At 41.9% G+C, this 22748-nt stretch overlaps 2 protein-coding genes across 2 annotated transcripts in view; one reads left to right on the top strand and one right to left on the bottom strand.

Moving 5' to 3' along the window:
* The first annotated feature begins 1212 nt into the window (after positions 1-1212).
* Positions 1213-18234, top strand: rimkla (ribosomal modification protein rimK-like family member A). The gene is made up of 6 exons (XM_078254704.1): positions 1213-2406; positions 9087-9317; positions 11360-11446; positions 12683-12886; positions 13932-14448; positions 17936-18234. The coding sequence occupies exons 1-6, from the start codon at positions 2244-2246 to the stop codon at positions 17943-17945; spliced, it is 1212 nt and encodes a 403-aa protein (XP_078110830.1). The 5' UTR covers positions 1213-2243; the 3' UTR covers positions 17946-18234.
* Positions 18235-19556: 1322 nt separating this feature from the next.
* zmynd12 (zinc finger, MYND-type containing 12) overlaps positions 19557-22748 on the bottom strand; it is a 6449-nt gene continuing 3257 nt past the window's right edge. The window contains exons 3-8 of the mRNA XM_078253936.1: positions 22708-22748; positions 22330-22499; positions 21949-22071; positions 21759-21852; positions 21066-21211; positions 19557-19827 (exon numbers count right to left, since the gene is read on the bottom strand). The exon at positions 22708-22748 is cut by the window's right edge and continues 131 nt beyond it. Of these exons, the coding sequence (XP_078110062.1) occupies positions 19696-19827; positions 21066-21211; positions 21759-21852; positions 21949-22071; positions 22330-22499; positions 22708-22748 (706 nt within the window). The 3' untranslated portion in view covers positions 19557-19695. The remainder of the gene's footprint in view (positions 19828-21065; positions 21212-21758; positions 21853-21948; positions 22072-22329; positions 22500-22707) is intronic.

Here is a 22748-nt window from a genome sequence, read left to right on the forward strand (position 1 = left end):
GCAATTTTGCATTCCCACTCTAACAATGAGGAATGAGACAAATATCTCTTACAGTATTGTCACACTCATAATGCTCAAAGCATGGTGCATATTACAAACCCACCTTACTTTTCTGTACCATGCTCTGAGCATTAAAAATGTGACAATACTGTAAGATATTTTTGTCTCATTCCTCATTGTCAGAGTGGGAGTGCAAAATTGCCACAACAGCTAGGTAAACAGCTAAACTTAACATTTCCAGCATGAGTTGAATACTTGAAAAGTCAGAAATCCTCACCACATGACACTAACACTGTGGTTGTACTGCTTAATCCTAATTATCCTAAATTGAGATTCATTAAATGTTATAAATCATCAAAGTCTCCTGAAACTGAAATGATTAATTCATCACAAGTCAAGCATTAGCCTACTTAAGTACTTGAGTTGTAGCCTATAAAGTGTTACCCATATGTCTAATCCTCATTTAGTCTAACAGTTTGCTGTGTATATGGGTTTATATAATTTTGAAATACTTGATGGGACATTCTGAGCCAAAAAAGAAAGAAAAGAAAATTGTGTTGTACTGTCATGGATTTTGTGATTTTGATTCCTGTTTTTATTCTTTGTCTTATTTCTATCTGGGGGATGATCGCTCATGTTTAGGTACTGGACTGTAACATAGGCTAATGCTTTGGGGGGGTTGGGGGATATAAACAAGAAATATAATGTAGCCATGGTAATGTAGCCATGGAGTCATAACTCCATGGCTACATTATATTTCTTGTTTATATCCCCCCCAAAGCATTAGCCTATGTTACTGTAGTCCAGTACACCATTTATTTAGGGTACATTTTAACAAGCACCATTAAAAGTATGCCAAATTAGATATGAGCAGTTCCTTTTAGGCTACCCTATACAGACATCAGACTATCACTGGATTACTTTGAAGAAAACTTAAAAACGTGATTCAGGAGTTATAAGAAGCGTAATTTTTTCTAAGCGGATATATGGACGTAACGATGTTGGGACATATGCTCGAAAAGTGCAAGCCCCACTGAATTTAAAAAAATATGTGTATCATGTCTCTGTTCACGTTATCCCCACCCACAGTGGTCTCTGGCACAAGAAAGAGAGAGGAAGTGGGTCACTCGCATAATTTCGCACCATTAACACATGGGAGTGTTTTCCTTCCACTCAGCCGACACAGTTGTCCTGACACTGCTAAACAGGCACTGTCAAAATACAAGTTATTGGAAGAATAAAAGGCTCTCAATCTTTAGGAATTGATGCCGAATGGAAGAAAAGAAAATGAAGATTGGTAGTGGCTCTGGTTTGTGATGACCTTGTTTCGTTTCCTGCCACTTCGGCATGGAGACAGCGCTGTCGGTTTTCACCAAACCTCCTCGCACCGTCTGGTCTGAACCGGTTCGGGATGCGCGCGATCTCGTGCGCACTGCAGACTCCACGCACTGATTCACAGCACTCCGCGCCCTCCGTTTAGACCGCCCTCATTGGTTGGGATGTTCGGGGCCCGCCCACACCTTCCGCGTGCTGTTTGGACAATGAGGAAGTTCCCGAGTTGGGATTGGTTAATGCCCCTCCAAAACTTGTATTTTGGGGTAGGACCCTGCGCACGGTCACGCGGAGTTGTAAACGAAGCGCGTGCACTTTTCAGCACCAAAAACTCGTGGACAGCAGCCAAACGGAGGAGAGAGTGTAGTCGTCGTGGGCTAGCTTATTGTAATAAACCGGCGACATTGCGGTTAGCGACGCCATACAACCGCTGCGATCGCGGGAAAACTTCATTGGTAGTTTTGAGTCGGCAAGTAAACGATATAAAGCGCACAGCTTGTGCTTTGTTCGCTCCGGCGGGCAGAGAGCTGGATATCGGTTGAAAGAGACACGTTTCTGCGGGTAAATATACCGTTATTTTCTGCTCGCGTGTCTCGGATTTGCGCGGTCTGGGTTCAACTAACTGCACCCTGGAGAGACTAAATGGCTGCTAATGAAGGGAAACAAAGGTGATAACGAAGATTATTCATCCTAGCCGGTTCGGTCCAGACAACGGTTGAGCCGTGGTCCTGTTTTTAGCCACATCACAACCTGCTCGTGCTGCTAGCCGCCGAGGCCATTGTTTGAGCATCTGTGTGCCATTGCTCTGCCGCCCGAACCCCGGATCACTCGCTGCCACCACACACCTGCCGCCTGTGTGTTTTCACGGATTTCATTTTTTTTTTTTTACTTTTTGAATCCAAGTATACACAATGTGTTCTCGGGTTTGGTTTGTGACCGACCGGCGTATCAGCCAGGAGTATCCTCAGGTTCAGATCCTCCGGGCATTGAAGGAGCGCTGCGCCGACGAGGATGTTGAATTCCGCTCTCTTCTCATGGATCAAATCGTGCTAACGATCAGCGAGGGACAATTAGGCAAGTATCATCCAATTATTCCAAACAGATGTCTGTCGTAACTGTGTAAAAGAATGGTGCAGTGTGACTGATTATTTCAGATTAGCAGTGTTCTAACGTTACGTGTTCCACAAAGTTAATGGCAGGCGGGTACGTTATTGTTTGGGGACCACACTGCTGTAAAGCAAGGAGAGGGCTAGCCCGATCTGCCCGCTAGCCAGGAAGCGAATTGTAACCACAGACGTGACCGCCTAACCCACTTTCCAGCTAGACTGCCTCCAGAGGGTAGCTGTGATGCTTGATTTAATTTCGCTGAATAGGCTACGATACAATCCCAACAATGCCGTCGATGATACGATTTACTTAAGCACCAAAGCAACAGATATTTAATATTACAGAAGCCGAGTAGTTAGCGCATAGAAATGTATAACGAAAACAAATGTATCACATTTTCTCCCATTCTTTTCATATGGTAACCCGGCACCAGGCAGATTTCTTTTCGAAATAGCCTAGAGAAGAAGGCACACACATGTAAACATGTTTCACACACAGGAAGGGTCGCAAGTTAACTAGTCGAGTTTTGAGTGATCAATTAAATAATTCCTACATAAAATGTTAAAGGTAGTGATGTAGACCAGATGTAACCAGCACGTGGTGATAGCTTAACATTGAGTCTATTGTCTAACCCCAAGCCCCCAAAAGTATTCAGGTTCTGGTGCATCTGTGGAGCCATTAACAATGACCTGTTTATTGTTATTACTTGACAAATATCTAAAATGGTACAGGGGTTAATTAACAAAACTAAAACTAGTTTACCATATCAGCCTAATCTTTTAGGTTTTCCGTATATTTTACCTTAGCTATGCTATCTGCATTATGTCATGATGACAGATCTTTAGTCAGTTTTGTGGTTGTAATTTTGGTACTGCTTTGAACACATTGTTTGTGTTCTGCTTGTTATGAGATGATAACATGTTACAGTATTGACTCGGGAGGCCTTGATGAAAGTAACAGTAGGAACCCCTAACAAACAGACACACATGGAATTTATCAGGGCGGTGTGAAGTGGGGACGTTGTCACCAGATTAGAGGCGCGCAGGTCTCAATTAACACATGGATGTGTAGGCTGGCACTGGCAGAGGCTGAATAGTTGGGAGACCATGTGGGATGAATAGGGGTGAGATTGAGCAGCACGTCCCTTGCAGACTACATACTGTTACACCAGGTCTGCTGTACAGGTTAGTCATGGCAAAGCTTTAACTGGACATGTGGTTTCAAAGTAATAAAGTGAAAGGCATTTAAGAAATGACGTGCCATAGTACAGCCAAAGGAATATTTGTGAACATAATGAAATCCTAGAATTGGCCATTTGTGGCATTTATACAGTATATCTACCACATGCAAAGTACATTACAATGCCTTTTTGCAACCATGGCTAGAGAAATCCTATCTAAAGAATAGCATAATCTGTATAAATCAGAAAATGCTAACTATATCTAGGAGATAACACTGAAAATGATACTATATTAGCCAACGATGACTGTCCTGTAGATTAGCAAGATACACACAACTGGAGGGCAGTTAGCATGACCTGTAATCCAGCCTGGCCCCAAATCAGTAAATGTCTTCTGAGCCTTGGCTTGACTTCACAGATTAACGGCCATTGGCTAATCTGACCACTGTATACTTGCTACACAGTAAACCATAGAGTGCATACTCTGTGGCTGGCGTCTTGAGGTGCATACACCAAGCATTGCATGCAGCTATCTACCTTTAAATTACCCACCTCACATGTACACATAGACTACAGAAACTCTGGAGTTGAAAGGTACTTTCCAATGCAAAATCCATACAGAAATTGGCAGCTTGACAGCACTGTCTTTATCAAGATAATCATGAGTGATCATGATCATGTGGATTAGCATACAGAACTGTACAAAATCAGTGAGTGATTACAATCGTCATTGTTTTTACATTGGAAACACAAGTGGTGTTTCAGCATCATGTGGTCAATAATGCCCTTGTGGTCACTGACCATCTCTTTAAGTGGTTTGAGTTATTCACCACCACTACTGTCAGTTGTCCTGGGTGCATTTACATTTGAGTAAAATGTGACATTTACATGTCATTTTATAGCAATTAAACATTCATTTCAGAAATGAATTTACATAACATCAATGTTCAGAGGATGTAGAAAGAAGTGTTTATTCCCAAAATGAATACATGGCAATTCAAAGTAAAACATTACTACATGACCAACCTAAACCAAAAACAGTGGAGGTCGTGCATACAAAGTATTTGCTTTGGGGTAAGCGGGAATGCAATCCTAAAACTGATAACACTTTACAGCTTGCTATTTCAAAGGTTTCTCATTCTCTTGGCTCAACGTCAGGTTGAGGTCCATGTTTAGCACTGAAGTTAATGGGTTCAATATGCCCTAAGGAGGAGAGATGAGTATGCACACATCCACACACACTTATGTTTTAACAACCAATGATGACCCCTCACATGAGACAGCCAAACCCAGCATCCAGCTAGCCAGAGGCATTTCACCCACTGGGCCGAAGTTGCTACAGAAACTATTGGGCTCTACATTAATGCTGCCATCAGTCTGTGACTGGCCTCAGCTGGGCCCTCGTCGAAAAAAAGACACTTGCCACTGGGCTAAACAACTTTTCTGGGGTAAATCCGTCATCCCATGATTTGTGCTGCAAGATGTTTAAACAGAGACCAGATATGAACTGATACCACAATCCTTTGTGATTCTTGCAAATGTCAGTGGGTACACTTTTACTGGGAATGGGAAGAGCGAACATTAAGGTAGTCTTGGTATCTTGGAGTGTAACACTTTGTGATACTTTAGCTTTAATGGAATTCATTGTTAGGTTATTTATGAAGCACAAACTCCCCATTATTGACAAATGAGACTATATGATGATGATGATGATGATGATGATCAGCAGCAGAATGGCACAGCTGTTATCCTGATTTACATCTACAAGCTGTTTTATTTTACAGGTGGTAAAAAGCTAATTCATGCAACTGTAGGAGCGTCTCCGGCAGGCTGAAACAGGTCCCCTAGCCCTGGGCACATTGTTACGCACCGTAGCAGCTTCTCCAACAGGTTTTGGGAGCGTTGGGAACAAAGCAATGCAGCCTGTTCCAACAGGCACACTCTCCAAACGGCCACTGCACTAGTTTTATAAATGCTTAGCAAATATATATGTTTAATTTAAATAAAAGAAGAGTCCGTTTTTGGGGCTGTGACTTAATTGCACATCCCCAGCAGAAAACTACTTGTGTGTTAAATAGCCAGCAGTAGCCTATCTCATTTGCAGGTTCTCGCATACAGCCAGGAGCATTTGCATTTTATTGGTATTGACAAAAAGGCTCACAGTACTTGCTTTTTCCTCTAGATAGAAAAGACGACAAAATATATAAAGGGAGATAATAATTCAGGTGACAGCAACATTGACTGATACATCCTGAAAAATCATTTTGACTGTTATTGTTGTACCTGAAAACACTATTCCTAGAATAACAGATCCTTATAGGGGTGCGAGTGGCTGACACATCTTTCCATATCAAATCTGACGGGAATGTTTAGCATTTCCTTTTATGGACATGACTCATTGGTCATACCGCAAATAAGAACTTGCTTTGTAATTTGCATAGTTGCAGTAGTCAAAGGGAACAGTGTCTGCTCTGCTGTATGATTACTGGACTCTAAACCTTCTAACTTTATACTTTCTGATGCTGAATGGTGTTGCATCACTGTAAAAACTGTAGTGGGAATAGGCTGGAAGTTATCACAAGCTCTCAAATTCTACATAAATGGCAAACCCCAAATTGAGTCACCAGTGCTCACCACGCAAACGTTGACCTACCAGTATAACCAGTACTCTGGCAGGTAATTAAGCATCATTTGAAGATATCAAAGACACTTTGAAAAATCTTCATACACGTTTCATACTTTTTAGAGCTTTATCAGTTTAGATAACAGAATTGGGTGTCATCTTATTAAAGCATCATCATATAACCATGCTAAATCTCATCTGAAATATAGTACACAGTAATATTACAATACTTCTCTGCCCTAAACCAGATGTATTTTTTGAACATTCATCAGTGGCAGTATAATGTGTTTGTTGAGATCTGTTTACATGCTATTTAGCCAGATATTTTGTTGTCTCATGATATGTCCCGTGTACCTCACTTAGTGAACCTGCTGCCCCATCAGGATAATTTAGACAGGATACCCAGACGGAGACTGCATTCAGAGCTGGCAGGACCCACCAGTCAAGCATTGGCACAGCATTTGTCGGCATTGCCTGCTTTGTGACGTTGCAGCGGTATGCATAGAATGCCTGTAATGCTCGTTAGCTTTGTCAGGCAGATTGAAAATGGGACGCACATATACAGTCCTTTGAACCATAAAAACATTAGTCTGTCGTATAGGTAAGACAAATCCCATGAGTTGTAACTATAAACAGGTCACACCCACACTACATGTAGACATTGTCACACAAAAAAACCCACGTTGCCTTGGTTATAGACCAAAACGGTCAGGAGGGTTTCTGAATGTTTTTTCAGTAGTCACATGACGTACAGTGCAGTGCACACAAACACTTGCACAAATGAATAGGACTGATTCATCTGGCTGCCTCATTGGTCTCTGTTTGGTTACCGTGGAGATGGAGACGAGCACCATGAACAGTGAATACTGTCAAAAACCATGAGACCCCATCCCCTGACACTTCCCACTGTAATACCACTCTCGGTGCTATCAATAGATGCACAATCAGAGCAGTGTGGCTGGAGAAACAGTAAATTATCCTGCTTCTATACTGAGATTGTGAGAAGGAGGAGAAAAGGGAGGGGTGGCAGTCTTTTCATGGCTTCATAGTCTTTTTTTCATGCGCCTCTATTTGCCCCTCCCTCCCTTCCTCTCTTAAGGCTACAATACATCCCTGACCTTTTTTGCCTGCTGCCTTTCTCTTGTTCCCTCCTCAACCTGTCTCTGGACTGTATGACACTAAAAACAAGTGTTGGCCCCACCCATAGTCTATGCATGATACACTATGTAGGCTTGATGCACAGTGCTTCTGCTGGCACATCAGTGGCTGTCTATTCTTATGCAGCAACTGTCAAGCTTCTGGTGACCTCTGATGATCTCAGCCAATGGCGTTCCCTGTCACTATTGTGAGCCTGCAGATTCTAAGATGGCTGAAATTCAGGTCCCGGTAGAGGCGGAATGCTGTGCCAGTGACATATGTGTCACCTCCCCTCTATCCCGTACATATATATGTGCATTCCCCACAAACGCACAGGTTTTCTTGTCACCCAATCTGTTCTTCCCTGATGAGCCGTTGGGTCGCATCGCCTGTTGAAAAATCACACAGTCTGTCTGTTTCCTCTTCTCATCCAGGGTGACAAAGTAACACCAGTCACCAGTGAAATGCTGCCAAATCTCAGGCTATGGCTGGTGAATTTGCCATCTGTGTCTGGCAATAATAATGCCAATATTCTGTTAAAATCTTTTTCTGTTCTGCAGATCCAAATAGCAGTTGATAGACACTGGAGATGGCTAGTGAATGTTGAAATTTGCCAGATTTTTATCCTTGTAGAAAAGTTAGTGTATACTATGTCGCGCAAACTTTATTCCTGCCATCATACTAGCCAAGCTTCTCTTTGTCAAGTTTTCCATGGCTTATACATGCTGTGTTGAATCAGTGACCTATTCAGATGTGTTCAGTTAGCTTTTTGTTTTTACTTAGCTCACATTTGCAAAATAAAAGTGGTGTCAGGCTGAGACATTGAAAACCAATGTCAGTTAGACTTCCAATAAAACAAAACACCAGGGTTTTGAATAATAGTCACTAAATGACAATGATTTTGCATTGTGACTTGATGATTACCATGTACAATATAGGGTTTCTAACCATGCGTTTCTCCCTGATGTGTGTTTAAATTCAAGACCCTCTTTTCAGACATCTCTCTCTACCCCACTGCCCTACATTGAGACAAGATAGTGTATAGTGTCAGGACATCAGGATATCTCTTTTTCAGTCAAAGAAGAAGACAGTATTGGCCCGAAAGGCAGAGGAGCTGGCAGCACTGCAGGGGAGTACTGTATATGGATATGGGCAGTGTGTAAATAATCGTATCAGCTGGCAAGGCAGGTTCCAAATTCACGACTTAACATCACCAGCCTTGGAGCTGGCTGCCTCCGCCTGGTCCTGTAACCTGGCCAACTCTCAGTCAGAGCTGTGTGGTGACGACTGGGGCAATGTCCACAAATAGTCTCCATAAGAGAAGTTCATTTTCCACCAGGAGATGATGATGGATTTGAAATGTCACCAACCACTTTCACAATGTTTCCTGCCCCTGTGAATATAGCTTTGATTTATTGGTAGTTATATAAACAATGACGCTTTGCTTTCTAACGTGGCAAGTAGGGAAGACAAGCCAGGTGTTGGCTGATGGCTCCGGTTCCATGAGTGCCAGAAACAGAGTGGATATGAGTATCTTCTTTCTGTAGTGGCTCCGAATTGTATTGATTGCTCTGAGGAATTTACTAAATGTATGAGGTTCAGGTCCAGTGTTTTTTCTAATTTGTATACCCACCCACAGGCTAACAAACAATGCATTGCTAACAAATGTGTTGCCTTGTTTCCACCCTCTCTTCTCCAATCCTCCAGGTCTACGAGTGGAGCAGGAATTGGTGACATCTTATCCACAGGTGGTAGTGGTACGGGTGCCCACACCCTGGGTGCAGTCAGATAGTGACATCACTGTGCTGCGCCACCTGGAGAAGATGGGCTGTCGGCTTATCAACCGTCCCCAGGCCATACTCAACTGTGTCAACAAGTTCTGGACCTTTCAGGAGCTGGCAGGCCATGGGGTGCCTCTTCCTGACACCTTCTCCTACGGTAAATCAATACTTGAGGTTTATCTTTTTCACAGTGTTGGTATGTAGTGGTGGCACTGTGTTGTTGTAACTAATGCCGCGTTCTATTTACCTCGCAACTCGGTTTTAACAAGGTCAAAGTCGTAAACACGCCCCCTGACCTCGGATTTACGAGCTCGGAACACGTACAACCTTGCAGTAGCCCGAGTTCAAAATCCAACATGGCTGCCCCCTGTATCAACAGTTGTGAAAAGCTGCAGTAACATAAAGTTATAAGCACTTCTGTCTTATTTGTGTCACTAAATCAGTCGTTCACACAGGCATGTTCAACTTCTATCTGTGGACATGTTGTTGCGCTGTTTACAAGCACAAAAAACGGCGCAATGCGTTGTTATCAACTGGTATTGCTAACAATAGCTAACCGGGCTAGAGCTAATGAAAACAATGAAAATCCGACTTTTAAATAGAACGCATTCAACTTGGGTATGGCGTCATTCCCAGCTCCGGCTTCTGAGTTCCAAGGTAAATAGAACGCGGCATCAGCAAGTCAGTTGATGAATGTGTGATATAACTGGCTTTATTAATAATATTAATACTAATCTATGTCCCAGTGTGTGGACAACAAGTACAGAGTCCACACTGCATTGTACCTTAGGTCGGACTCTTATTATACATAAAAGTGTTACACACAAATGCACAAACAAATAAACACAGACACCCTGGCTTTAATAGAGGTCTCTTCATGAATTGTGAATATGGACAGCTCTTGCTGCTTATGTCAGTGATATTACTTTTTGCATTTTAGTCAAATTAAATGAAAACGATTTAATACAAGCTATAGATTATGGGAAAGAAAATAGATGTAAATAGTGTCTATAAGTATCTATACACAAATTATAAGGGAATATTACTGCATCATCTACAGTTATTATTAGCATAAACACCAGCATTGTTGTGTCAACAATGTTGTTTTTTGTCATTTCACTCGCATTAGTGGCTTCACATGCTTTAGTCCACTTGTGTCTGTATAACAGATTAATAAACCATCGGTCAGACAGTCACTACTCCACTGCAATTACTCAAACAACAGAGCGATAACAGTTTCTCTAACACCACTGGTTTTAACCTACTATTTAAAAGGCAAGATATGTGGAGATGCGGCCCTCACAACACAAGCCAGACTGCTGTTTTTTTTTGTAGTTTGATGGTTTTATAAGACGAAACAAAGGCTGACAAGCAACACCACACATTTCTTTCTATGTTCTAAAAATCCACAGTGCTGTGGTGTTTGTGAGAGCAGACAGAGAAGGATACAGACAGAGAAAGAAAGAAAGAGGGGGTGTTTGGCCTACATTCCATTTGTCTCTCTGCACAGTAGGCCAGGCGATGCATGCCGAGCGGCTGGAGAGCTTATGTAACACCAATGCCCCACCCCATTGCCCCCTCATGATTTTTCAAAATAAAAGATACCATTGCCTCCCTCCTGCCCTCCACCTCAGCAGCTTATGACGTGGTTGGGCTCACATTTGCTGTCCACTCCTCCTACTTTCTCCCTCTTACTGAAAACACATGTGAATCAGCGCATCTGGAAAAAGCCATGTGACGGGTTAGTTCACATCTGTTCCCTTGACCGAATGCCAGACAAGACCAGACAGGCAAACAAAGATGGTAGTAGAGAAGGAGAAACAAAGAAGTTATTAACGCCTCCATTTTTCAATATTTGTTTTACACATTTTTCAATCACTTCTTAAGCCAAAAGCAGAGAAGGCTGAAGCACGTCTGTTGCTCGTGCTGCCATTCTGAGTCAACGTCAGATATGGTCAGCTGCTTCACATTAATGCATCTCTCAGTGACTGCTCTGTTCCAATCTCGTAAATCAAGCAGCAAAAGAAGTATAAGCTCAGGACAACACTCCTACAGCCTTGCTGTTTTGAGTCACTTCTGTTGCCATAGCGACAGGCTACATTCCCTCCCCCCACCATGTTCAGTGGCTAAAATGTGTGAACCATGCTAACATAAGGACGATTTTTTTAATTGTGTGTGTGTGTGTGTTTTTTTCCCCAGGAGGGCATGACAACTTCCGTAAGATGATTGACGAGGCGGAGCCACTGGGCTACCCTGTAGTGGTGAAAAATTCACGTGGCCACAGAGGTAAGACCATCAGTCTATTTTCTTCCTGTCACCAGCTCTATTCACTACGCCATGCCTCAGAAATCCGTATGCTGCAGGGCAGGCCCCTAATGGCAGCTCAGTTCACCCTTACATGACATTCATTGTCAGAGTGTTAAATGATTAGGACTGTGGTGCTGCAACAAAACAGAAGCTTGTAATGTTTGCAGCATGGCAGCTAGGTTCATCATTTTTGTTTCCAGTAAACTGATCCTAGTTCCCTCATTTTGCATGAATTCACGGGGGGGCTTGTGTGGGAGGTTTGAGCCTAGCCATTAATATTGGAGTTAAGCCACAGTGTCTGCTCACCCATTAGCCTTTTCCTATTCATAGTTATTGACACTAGACTGCCTCGTCAAGGAATAACAAGGCACCTTGGCCCAGGCTGCTATCACAATGCATCGTTAAGGAAAGCAGCCGTTGGTCAACTACTAACTTGACCCTTTTTTATGGAGTTTCATGTCTTTCCTTCCCTCTGTGATTGACCATTGTTAATGGCTAAAGTCCAGCTTGCCTTCCTTCTTTTGAGCAAATATAAAGGCCTGTAAACATACTGTATATAAAGGGCTGTTTCAAAATCTTAAGAAGCATTGGTATTCAATACTAGATCCCAAATTTAAATTACATGTGTTCTTCCTGGCCAGTTGTTTGGATGTGAAATATTGTAATTCACAACGTAGTGTATGCCTTTGTGGGCACAATCTCAAAATCAATGTTTTGGTATCATCAATACAAAGTAGTCATGTGTCTAGGAGTCACAGGACCATGATTCCGTTTTTTTACAGTGTGCCTGCCACTGTCCACCTTCACTTCTTTGTGATGTTAAAAAGGGATTGCCTTGTCATCTTGTTTGGATTGCCACTTACACACAATGTACACACACATAGCAATGACAAGATTTTTTCCTGGTGCTGGATCAGGGCTTGACAACCAGGAGACAGAGCCAAGTGGTGCTAATTAAAACAGGCGTTTTCTATCCTCTGTGAGAAGCAATTCTGTGGCTGCTAAGAGGAGTGTCCCATCCATTATATAAGAAACAGGAACTAGCATTAGACTTGAAAGAGCTACTTGAGGAAGTTATCCAACCTCAACTAATATTACCCAAATGTCAGACCCTCCAAACATGTTAATATAAACAGGTCTGCATTATCCTGACAGCCTGAAATCATGCTCATCTTTCCCTTCTTCCTTCATCTTATATCTCCTTCCCTTTCCCAGGCAAGGCTGTGTTCCTGGCACGGGACAAACACCATCTGACAGACCTGTGCCACTTGATCCGTCATGATACCCCCTACCTGTTTCAGGAGTATGTCAAGGAGTCGCATGGCCGTGATGTCCGGGTGGTCCTGGTGGGCGGCCGTTTCATCGGCTCAATGCTACGCTGCTCCACTGATGGTCGCATGCAGAGCAACTGCTCCTTGGGTAGGCAGACGCCTAAGACTAATTACTAAACTATTGAGCACTGTCACACACACATTTTACATTACTGTCCGCTCCCAGTTACCCTCATTACATTTACCACCAAGGCCAGCTCTGCTACACGGGAACAGTTCTTTTTTGTTGCAAGTTTGTAAGAGTAGTCTCTTTAAAAAATAAATATATTTCTACTTTGAATGTACTGATTATTTGAACCATACAGGATCTTGCTTGAAGTTGTTTGTTTGTTTTTTTTAGACATACTGTATATACGTAATAGACATAGGCATAAATTATTAACAAGGAGTCTCCAGTCTCTTTAAAGGTTGCTCCAATCATTACTGTATTGAGGACAATATTTAATGGTCATAGGAGCTTTCTAAATTTTTCAAGTTCATTGCTCCATCTGCCATATAAACCAGTGGGAAACAATGCCAAATCAACAAGCTTGTCCTGAATCTGCCCTGGAAACATGAAGCGACACAACATTCCAGCTGATGGGACTGATTTTCAATGTCAGAGCATGAGCCGTTTTGGTCTAGTTGAGGCTGTAATGCGCTGTGACATATTTAGGACACCAGTCATCCGATTATTCTGCATTTATGAAACAGATCATGTTGACACTTGCGCTGACAATATCTGATGTGGTATGTGATTCGATTATATTAAATATTTAAAATAGCAGAATTATTTAAAAATATTTCTGAAATCAATCACATATTTTTTAGGACTGCTCTTGATTCATAATAGATTATATATATATATATATATATAAAATTATTATTTTTGGGGGGAATTTATGCCTCTATTGGACAGGAAAGCTGAGACATGAAAGGGAAGAGAGAGATGGGGGAAGACATGCAGGAAAACCGTCACGGGTCGGATTCGAAACCTGGACCTTCTGCGTCGAGAAATAAACCTCTGCATATGTGTGCCTGCTCTACCAACTGAGCTAAAGGGCTATAATAGATTATTTTTGATCTTGATGTGAATGAACCACAGATTGTGGTGGGTATTAACTAGTTTGATGTCTGTGTCTCTGGATTGTTAGGTGGTGTAGGTATGATGTGCCCACTGAGTGAGCAGGGAAAGCAGCTGGCCATAGAGGTGTCGAACATCCTCGGCATGGATGTGTGTGGCATTGACCTTCTGCAGCTCAATGATGGCTCATTTGTGGTCTGCGAGGCCAATGCCAATGTGGGCTTCATCGCCTTCGACCAGGTCTGTGGCATGGATGTGGCAGGCATTGTTGCCGACTACGCCCTCTCGCTGCTCCCCAGCCGCCTCACCCGTAAGATGTCCCTGCTGTCCGTCGTGTCGAGCACCAGTGAGACCAGCAGTGAGCCTGAGGTGTGCCCTGTGCCCACTGGCGGTGGCTCACTGCCCGAGGCTGTCTGCAACATGAGCGTGGGATCCACCTCCAGCGAGAGTGACCCGGAGCTGGCTGAGCCCTCCGAGTCCTCGCCCTGCCAGTCTACAGCCCCCACCCTGCCCGATCTCCCTGACCTCCCTGATCCAGCCTACAACTTCAACACCCTTCTCGCCAATGAGATCAAACTATTGACTGAGTAAGATTCAAGCAGCTTCATGCACACACAAACACCACCAATACATATTGAAAACACGCATACACACACCTGTACGCATGGCAACAGACATTCCTTTTAAAAACACACATTGATCCAAAAATATGAAAACATCGGATGTTAATGCAAAAGAAGAGCGGAGAAAAACAGAACACACATACAGGCACAAACACAGAAATACAAATGCCAAAACATGAGTCTTCTCCTACTAACTCCCTTCAAAAATAACAAAGATCTGAGGCTGCTCCCCTGACTCTCCTCACTTTGCACCTCTACTCCCAAACTACAAACCCCACTATCCAAACTTAGCTTACACTGCAGCATGTTGGCAAGAGTGGGATATAGTACATAAGATAACTGCCTGTTTAGCCTCTCCTAGTTTCTATTTTGCAAAATAGTGAGGGTGAAGGTGACTGTTTTCTGGGCTGGGTGTGGGATTCCCATAAAGGCAAACACCTGCCATATTTGTGTCCTTACTATACCATATTATCTAAAGGAGAATCTACAGCATGTTGTCATAAAAAGGGGTTTCCTTCTGAGACTAAAGTAAGGTTTGGTGGATTGGAGGCGAAATTAAGTGTTTTTTTTTAAGTAATAAGCTCCTTGGGAGAGGAATACATCCTTATGCTAGGCACATTATACTGACAGTTTCAATGTAGCAACGTAGAACAGGATGGGGACCAGCAGCAACTGGAGATGGAGAAATGTAATGTCAAATTTACTGCTATTCATAATAACTGAAAGGAGACATGAATTCACTACATGACAATATGTTGTAAATCCAACTACAACATAATGTATACGCAATGTTTTAACTCTTCTATAAATACAATCCATAAAATCCCACTAATACCAAAATGTAGCCGGAGCTGCTTCATTGAGTGAATAAGAGGCTGATGCTGTGCTGTCAGAACCATTTTCCTTTCTTGCTCAAATAGGAAAATTATCAACTCAGATTACAAACCCACAGCACCAGAAAATCATCCTTGGTGCTAACACGGTGTCCATTAATTTATTCTCTGTTTACTGTGAATGAAGCAGCTAATGTAAATGTAAGAAAAACTGCCCTAACCTGTGCAAGGTAGTGGAAATAACAAATAGCAGTTCTGTTTGAGAGTCACAACCTGGAATATAAAAATGAATTAAGTGCCATGAATCAATTTTTAATTTTACATTCCTAGACAGCTTGTTTGATTAGCCTTACCAGCAGCAGCAGTCTGCTGCATTTTAAAATTCATAATGTCTAGCACTTTATAATAAACCAATGCATTATTTTTTTTCTCTCTCGCTCAGATAAGATATTTAAGAAACATGAGAGTGTGAATGCTGCGTCTACACCTGCGAACAAAATATACCTCAAAACAGTGACTTCTCACTGCCACAGGATGACATATTCAAACATACAGAACATATCAGCCAGGATCCTTGTGGTTTTCAAATGGCCCCTGATATACCAGGTGTTCCTTCCCTTTATGTCTAGGAGCTAAAAAGATAGTTGTGTATTATTTTTATTATTTTTTATTTTTTTTTGTAAATAGGTAGCGAATTAACTTCAGTGCATACTAGTATACAGCTAATGAAACTGGAACGGCTGACATAACTGCCAACATTGACATTTTTCATAAGCTATTGTAGACCAATTTGTTCGTACAGACCTGCAATATTGAAAGGTTGAAACTAAAGTTTGGTGCTAACATTTATGGATTTGGTTAGATGTGTTTTCTCAGTCATATGATTTGTAGATTATACTTTTGTTGTTTTCACTTTGTTTTTTGATAACGTGAAATGAAGGATCCTAACTCACAACATATGTTGGCATGATGTACAAATAAAAAATGGGAACTATTTTTTTTTGCAGTCTCTTTGAACAGAATGTCACTTTTTTTGTTTCTTAAACAAAGAAAGGAAAACAAAAATCCAGGGATTTCAGTGGCCAAGAGCATATTGCTTGCGGTTTTTGTTCCTGTAGATTTACCTCCTGTACGCCTTCTGAAGTAACTATCAACATAGAGGTAGGGTATGCTAGATTAAATGCCATTCATTAAAGGGGAATTTCAGTATTTTCCAAGCTGGACCCTATTTTCCCATGCATTCGTGTCTAAGTGACTAAAGTGAACAAAAATCTTTGAAATTGGTCCAGTATTGAGCGAGAACGCTATAACCGGCAGCCGCGAACCGGGCTGCAATGTAACCCTATAGGGCAAATGCGCACCGTCAGTTTCCGTCCACTGAAAGTGCCATTTTTGTCACTGACATTATACGTGTCTGACTACATTATGGGAAGATGGTGAAGTCTCGTTCTGAAATCTTACAAGGTGACTTGTAGGAAGAGCCATGGATGTTTATTGTGTGGAACGCAAGCAGGGAGAGAAGAGTTCTGGGGAGTTTGTTGTTTTGGAGTACAGACAGCGTAGCTTTGTATTATCTAAAAGATTTTCAATTGTGCATTTCCGAAATTTTGCCAAAGAAATGTCGAGCTACACTTTGCACTGCTTTTCATAGACGTTACCTTTGGATACGGACAGGCTGAAGTTGAGGTTAGTTTTGCTACAGCTACAAATGAATCCTAACACTGCGTCTTGCAGACCATACGGTCTGCAGTGACCATTTTGAGCGTGGATGACTACTGGCAGCCAAAGAGGAGAAGAAATCCTATACCAAAGCACAAGAAAAATGCTGTTCCAAGATTGTTGAGCTGCAGACTTAGCTGCAGAGGTAAGCTAATGCTATTAGCTAAAGTTACTGTGTTGACCTGGATCAGTAAGTTACACACGAAAGCATGGCAGGATAAGGGCAACTTTTCCATCTTCCCACAATGTAGTCAGACACTTTGAATAACAATCTGTGCCTGTCAGTGATAAAAACAGAACGTTCAGTGGACAGAAATTGACGGTGCGCATTTGCCCTATAGAATTACATTTCAGCCCAGTTACAGTGTTCTCGCTCAATAGATTAGTCACTTAGACACAAATTGCATGGGAAAATAGGGTCCACCTTAAGAAATACTGAAATTCCCCTTTTAAAGAATAATGTACAGCTCTGATCAAAAGCACAAATGTAAACCCTAAGTAGTTCTACGTAGTGACGTCAATGTTTTTAGACTCATAGCCGTTCTGTTGAAGACCACTCAGGGAAGCAGCCTGGATCTCACCCCTGACACCCAATGGCACGATACACCCATCCTAGCCTAGAGACATGTCAAAAACATTACACATACCTACAGTCAGACGAAAAGATAAACAATGAAATGAAACACGATGAAAAAAAAGGTTGTAAACTACAGTATAAGACAATGTGGTGTATACCATGGTTAACATGCACTTTTTTTCCTTGCTTGTTTTATATTGTTCCTTGTTTTCTTCCTAATTTATGCTATTTTTTAAAGAAAAAAGTGGTTTGCGCACTAATATTGTCTCAATAAAGTGAAACCGCTGTGAAGCTTGATTTTATTTTCCTTTTTTGTGGGCAGAATTTACTAACTGCCTGGAATCTAACAGGGGCCTGCTTGAGGGTGCCAAATCTAAACCCACCAGACAACAGGAACGGCAGCTTTTATTTTAAGTCTGCTGCCAAGTGATCACAGTGGCTCTGTTGAGAGAATAACACCATTTACACTACTGTGATGTTGTCCGGTATCTAAATAATGAAAGTCTCTGACAAACAAACTGTGAAATCCGCTGATGTCCACTCTCCTGACATGCAAGGGCCGGTGGGCTTCATCATCAACAAGTCACATCCAAACATAAAAGCTTATATGAGTGAACTATCTCCAGTTGTTGTCGTCCCCTGTTTTTTTGAAGTCTTCGTCTTTTTATTGAAGCCTGTGTCATTCAACATTGTGTATGTTAAGTGTCAATCAAAGATCACATATCCTCAAGACCTTAACAAGCCAGCCATAGGAAAGAGTGAAAAGTTTGTATCTCTCTTACAGCCCTGCTATTTAAAATCTGTAGTTTACACATCATCCATATGCACACAGAGCACATCTACCCATTTCAGGTTCATTTTACTGTGCCCCAACAACTTCCACAATGCCTTTTCATTGTCTGGTTTCCTCTGGGAGCAATGCTTTACAGATCATAGTTGTGTCAAGATCCCAGTTCAGGTGGGTTTCGTTCTGCTTGGTATTTATTGATCAGTGGCCATGAAAGAGGATACAAGGCATGGAAGCTACTTAAAGAAACGGGCGCTGCATGCTAGTAACACAGGGAAGGAAGACAAACGTATGTAAATCATGAAATGATCGAAAGTGCATTGGCCTGCTTGGTGCTTGGACAGCCTGGAACAAACATGTAGGGACCTCTGGACTAGTCACTGTGTACAACAACACAACAGAGCACAAAGTTACTATTTAATTCCAAACTGCTGCTAATGTACATTTGGCTCAAAAATTAAAAAGGGAATATGCGGAAATCCAAGTGTTTCCATGTTTTGCTGCCTCTCGACACGTAACAATGAACCTGAATGCCAAAAAACAAACGTTTTGTTGTATAATTCAGTACTAGTAACACTAGTAGTGAGATGATTTTAAAAGTGATTCTTTGTTTTGATATAATAAATAAATGTTACAGAATTGTATATATGAAGGATTTCCCAGCAATCTTCGGGTTCATTTTATGTCAGTGTGTTTTAAAACGAACCTGAGGTTTGCTTAAAGGTTTACAATATACTTTGATTTGCAGAAGGAAAATGCAATGTTCATGCGCTGTTGATGATATATAGACACTAGATGGCTTTCATTATATCTGCATATGGTGAATTGATAATGAGGTTCTGGACTGCTAGGTACGAGGTAAGCAAAAACATTGCGTAAAAAATGGTTTTAGCAAATGCCCTCACCATTATTTTGTTCTGTATCATTCTGACAGTGTTACAAAATGGATCCCAAAATCATGTAATTCACAAATGTGCAAAATGATGTAAATATATACCCCAGCCCCTTTTTTTTTTAGATTAAAATAAAGATGAGTCATTATCAAAATCAATGAAAAGGTGTCTCCCTAGTACTGCTTTTATCAAGTGAATATCTTTTCATTATCCGCTCACAATAACAATTCACAACATCTGGATAAACACTAAATGACATAATAGGCGCTGTACTCATAAATGTTTTATTTGTTACCAATTCAGCTGTTTCTACATTTACAAGGGTGAATCAGTGTAGGGCTAAACAGATGTCTTGATGGAGCAGATCTCTAAGCAAAGGAATCGGCAGGTCAGGTATGGTGACTAGTCAGAACCAGGATGTGATTTTGTTTGCAGATTCTGCACCAGCTGCAGCAAGCCCTGGATGGGCTCTGTCAGGTCATGGTTTGGTATCAGCTGGCTGGCCTGCAGGGCAGTGCTGCCAAATCCCAGTGCCTGGCACACAAACGGAAACAAACACAGCAGCTGCAGCTGTTAGACTCTCTGGGTAGAATAAAACAGACTTATATAATAATATCACAGAAAATTGGATTGCAACCTGGTCGGCTTAAACCGTGCATGCCTAGATGAAAACATGCCAAGCACAATGTGGAATTCATTGGGGTTTGCCGTTGCATCCATGGAATTCCTGCAGATTTGTAAACAGCTGGGAATATGCATTGTGTATGTGTGTTTAGTGTTGTATCCACCCACAGGTCTCTCAGTGAATACCCAGGATCCTGTGCAGCCTAGTATTTTTTTCAACTTTGTAGTTCAATAAATATAGGGGAAAATAGACAGTTGAACTGAACAGTATAATGTGGGCTTGGTGGCACAAAGTGTGAGCAGATGTTATAGCTGACTCTACACTCTGAATACACTGAATTTCACTGTGGAGATCAAAGATACTTTTTAATCAACAGCCCTCAGGTTAGTTAACTTCCTGGCATGGTGAAACCTGGTCCTTATTCCTTATACAATTAACAGCAGGAGGTAACTGTGCTGGTAAATGGTATTATTTTGGCTATGCTTCACACCAAGGCCATTGTGGTTGAACATGTTGACCTTAGAGAAAAGGCACCATTAAAAAAAGATACAGAACTTGATATGTTCAGCATTTTTAGCCCAGTATTTTTGGAACTCTGGTGTAGCTGTTGATGAAGTAAAAGAAAACTCCTATATATCCAGCCGTAACAACCCACCAAACCACCAGATAATAACATGAATGCCGAAACAAATGCCTCAAACGCATAAACTGTTTGGTGTCGTGTCTATTTATATGCACTTAGCCATAAGATTTTATCCAATCTTTAATTTATACTTGCCTAGGACTCTCTGAACTTAGACCCCCGACAAGGTTTTGAGTCTGTGGCAGTCACCTTGCTGGTACAGAACGTCCTGTACAGTCAGTGGTATGGCCACAATTACGGCATTGCTGCCTCATTCTCTCAGCCTGCCTGACAAACTAGAGATCATTCATCCCACATCTAAAGAGGTGCAGTTCACACCCAGAAATAGCATCCAATTACAATAGCTAATTCCCACCTCATCTTCACGACTTTACCAATTAGAGATAATCCCTTCTTGAGACGGCCCTCCAAAGTAGGACGTATAAGGGGGAAATGGGGAACTGTATCACTGTGTCAAACTGAACCTTTAATGCCTGCCCTGGACCTACTCGTTGGGTGACTCACCTTTAGGGAGTCTCCTCCCAGGAACCACAGCATTGCTAGGCAGTGAGCCACCAGTGCAACCTGAGTTGAGTCTTTTCTGGAGTCATTCTGCTCAAACTCCAAGATGGTTTTTAACATCTCGTCCACTTCAACTAGCTGGGCTTTATCTGATCGAAAGTCATGGATAGAGACAAAGATGTCCTTTAGCTTTTACAGTATATTACAATGGGCATAAATACACTTGAAATGTAAACAACTAATTCATGTAATGCTTTTAATAGTGAATTCAGGTCTGTCTGCATCTTCTGTTTAGTTTATTTAAGCATCCTTCCCTTCCACACACACTTTTCCCTGATAAACATCCCAGAAAGCCTGGGAAATTGCATTGTAGCTAACAGGCTTAGCATCATCTGTAGGGCAGCAGCTGCGGTAGAGGGTAATGGTGCGGATACTGCACAGCCAGAGATGTGTCAGCACTGGTCTCTAGTCAGCCCCAAGCATGCTAGTGTAAATCTGGGGTTTAGCTTTCGGATTGCACGGCAAAACAGCTCAGCTAAATATAGATATTGTTTTTTTGTGATATGCCAATGAAGCTGTTTAGCAAGTGGAGCTAATGATGGATTGGTGATGTAGTGAAGGATTGATAGACAAAACCTAATGTTTTTTATGGTTCCATATTACATTTACATGTGTGTATTTGATGACAAGACGCACCATAAGAGGACTCCAACAACATGTCAAGATTTTGGACATTTTGGATGTGGGTCTGGAAGAGGTTGGTCAGATGGCAGTGCCAAGTACGTGCCACCTACAATATGAGCAATAGAAGATAAACCATGAAACACATGAACTAAAACGGATTTGGCCAAATTGCCTTTTTATAATTACATCTATTTCATTTTACCTGAGAGTACAAGGAACGAGCAATGGGCATCTTGCCCTGCTTGGTAAACACATCAGCCATGAGAAAGTAGCCACCACAGGTAACTGTGCTATCCAGACCATACTCCTCACTGGCAAAGTATATCTGAAAAAACAGAGACATTTTTTACAAGGTATATTCATATATAGTGGGGGGGGGTTTCAATGTTGGTGGGTGCACACGACAAAAGAGGATCCTGAGAGATGAACAATGTACACCATATACATCTATTTACAAGCAGTGAGACAAGTTCATATGGTGAGCAAAGTGTGGCTTCATATTGATTCTCACAATACCAATAAAGTTTAAAAAACTTCATGTACTGAAGCCGTTTCTGGTGAGTGTGTTACTTATGACACAGACATCATCTGCAAAGTTAAGCAGAGCTGCTTCCAGGTTTCCAGTTGCTGTGTGGAGGCGGCCCAGGCTCCTGTGCAGCTGGTGGCGGACTGCGTGACCACATTCTGGGCTCTTCAACACCGCCCACTCTGCCTGGGACAGGAGCTCTGCCACCCGAGCTAAATTACCCAAACCTGGAAAGTACAAATACACACACAAATTCATATTTATATAAACGCAGACACACACACACACACACACACACACACACACACACACACACACACACACACACACACACACACACACACACACACAGTCATGCACTAAATATCATATACAGTATAGGAGGGAGAAAGTAGACAATTTGAGCTGAGAAACCATTTTGTGCTCCTTCCTCACCCATGTTAGCCTCAGCCAGCAGCAGGTAGGCAGGGACCATT

The sequence above is a fragment of the Sander vitreus genome, chromosome 7 (assembly GCF_031162955.1).
Source record: "Sander vitreus isolate 19-12246 chromosome 7, sanVit1, whole genome shotgun sequence".
Taxonomy (NCBI): Eukaryota; Metazoa; Chordata; class Actinopteri; order Perciformes; family Percidae; genus Sander; species Sander vitreus.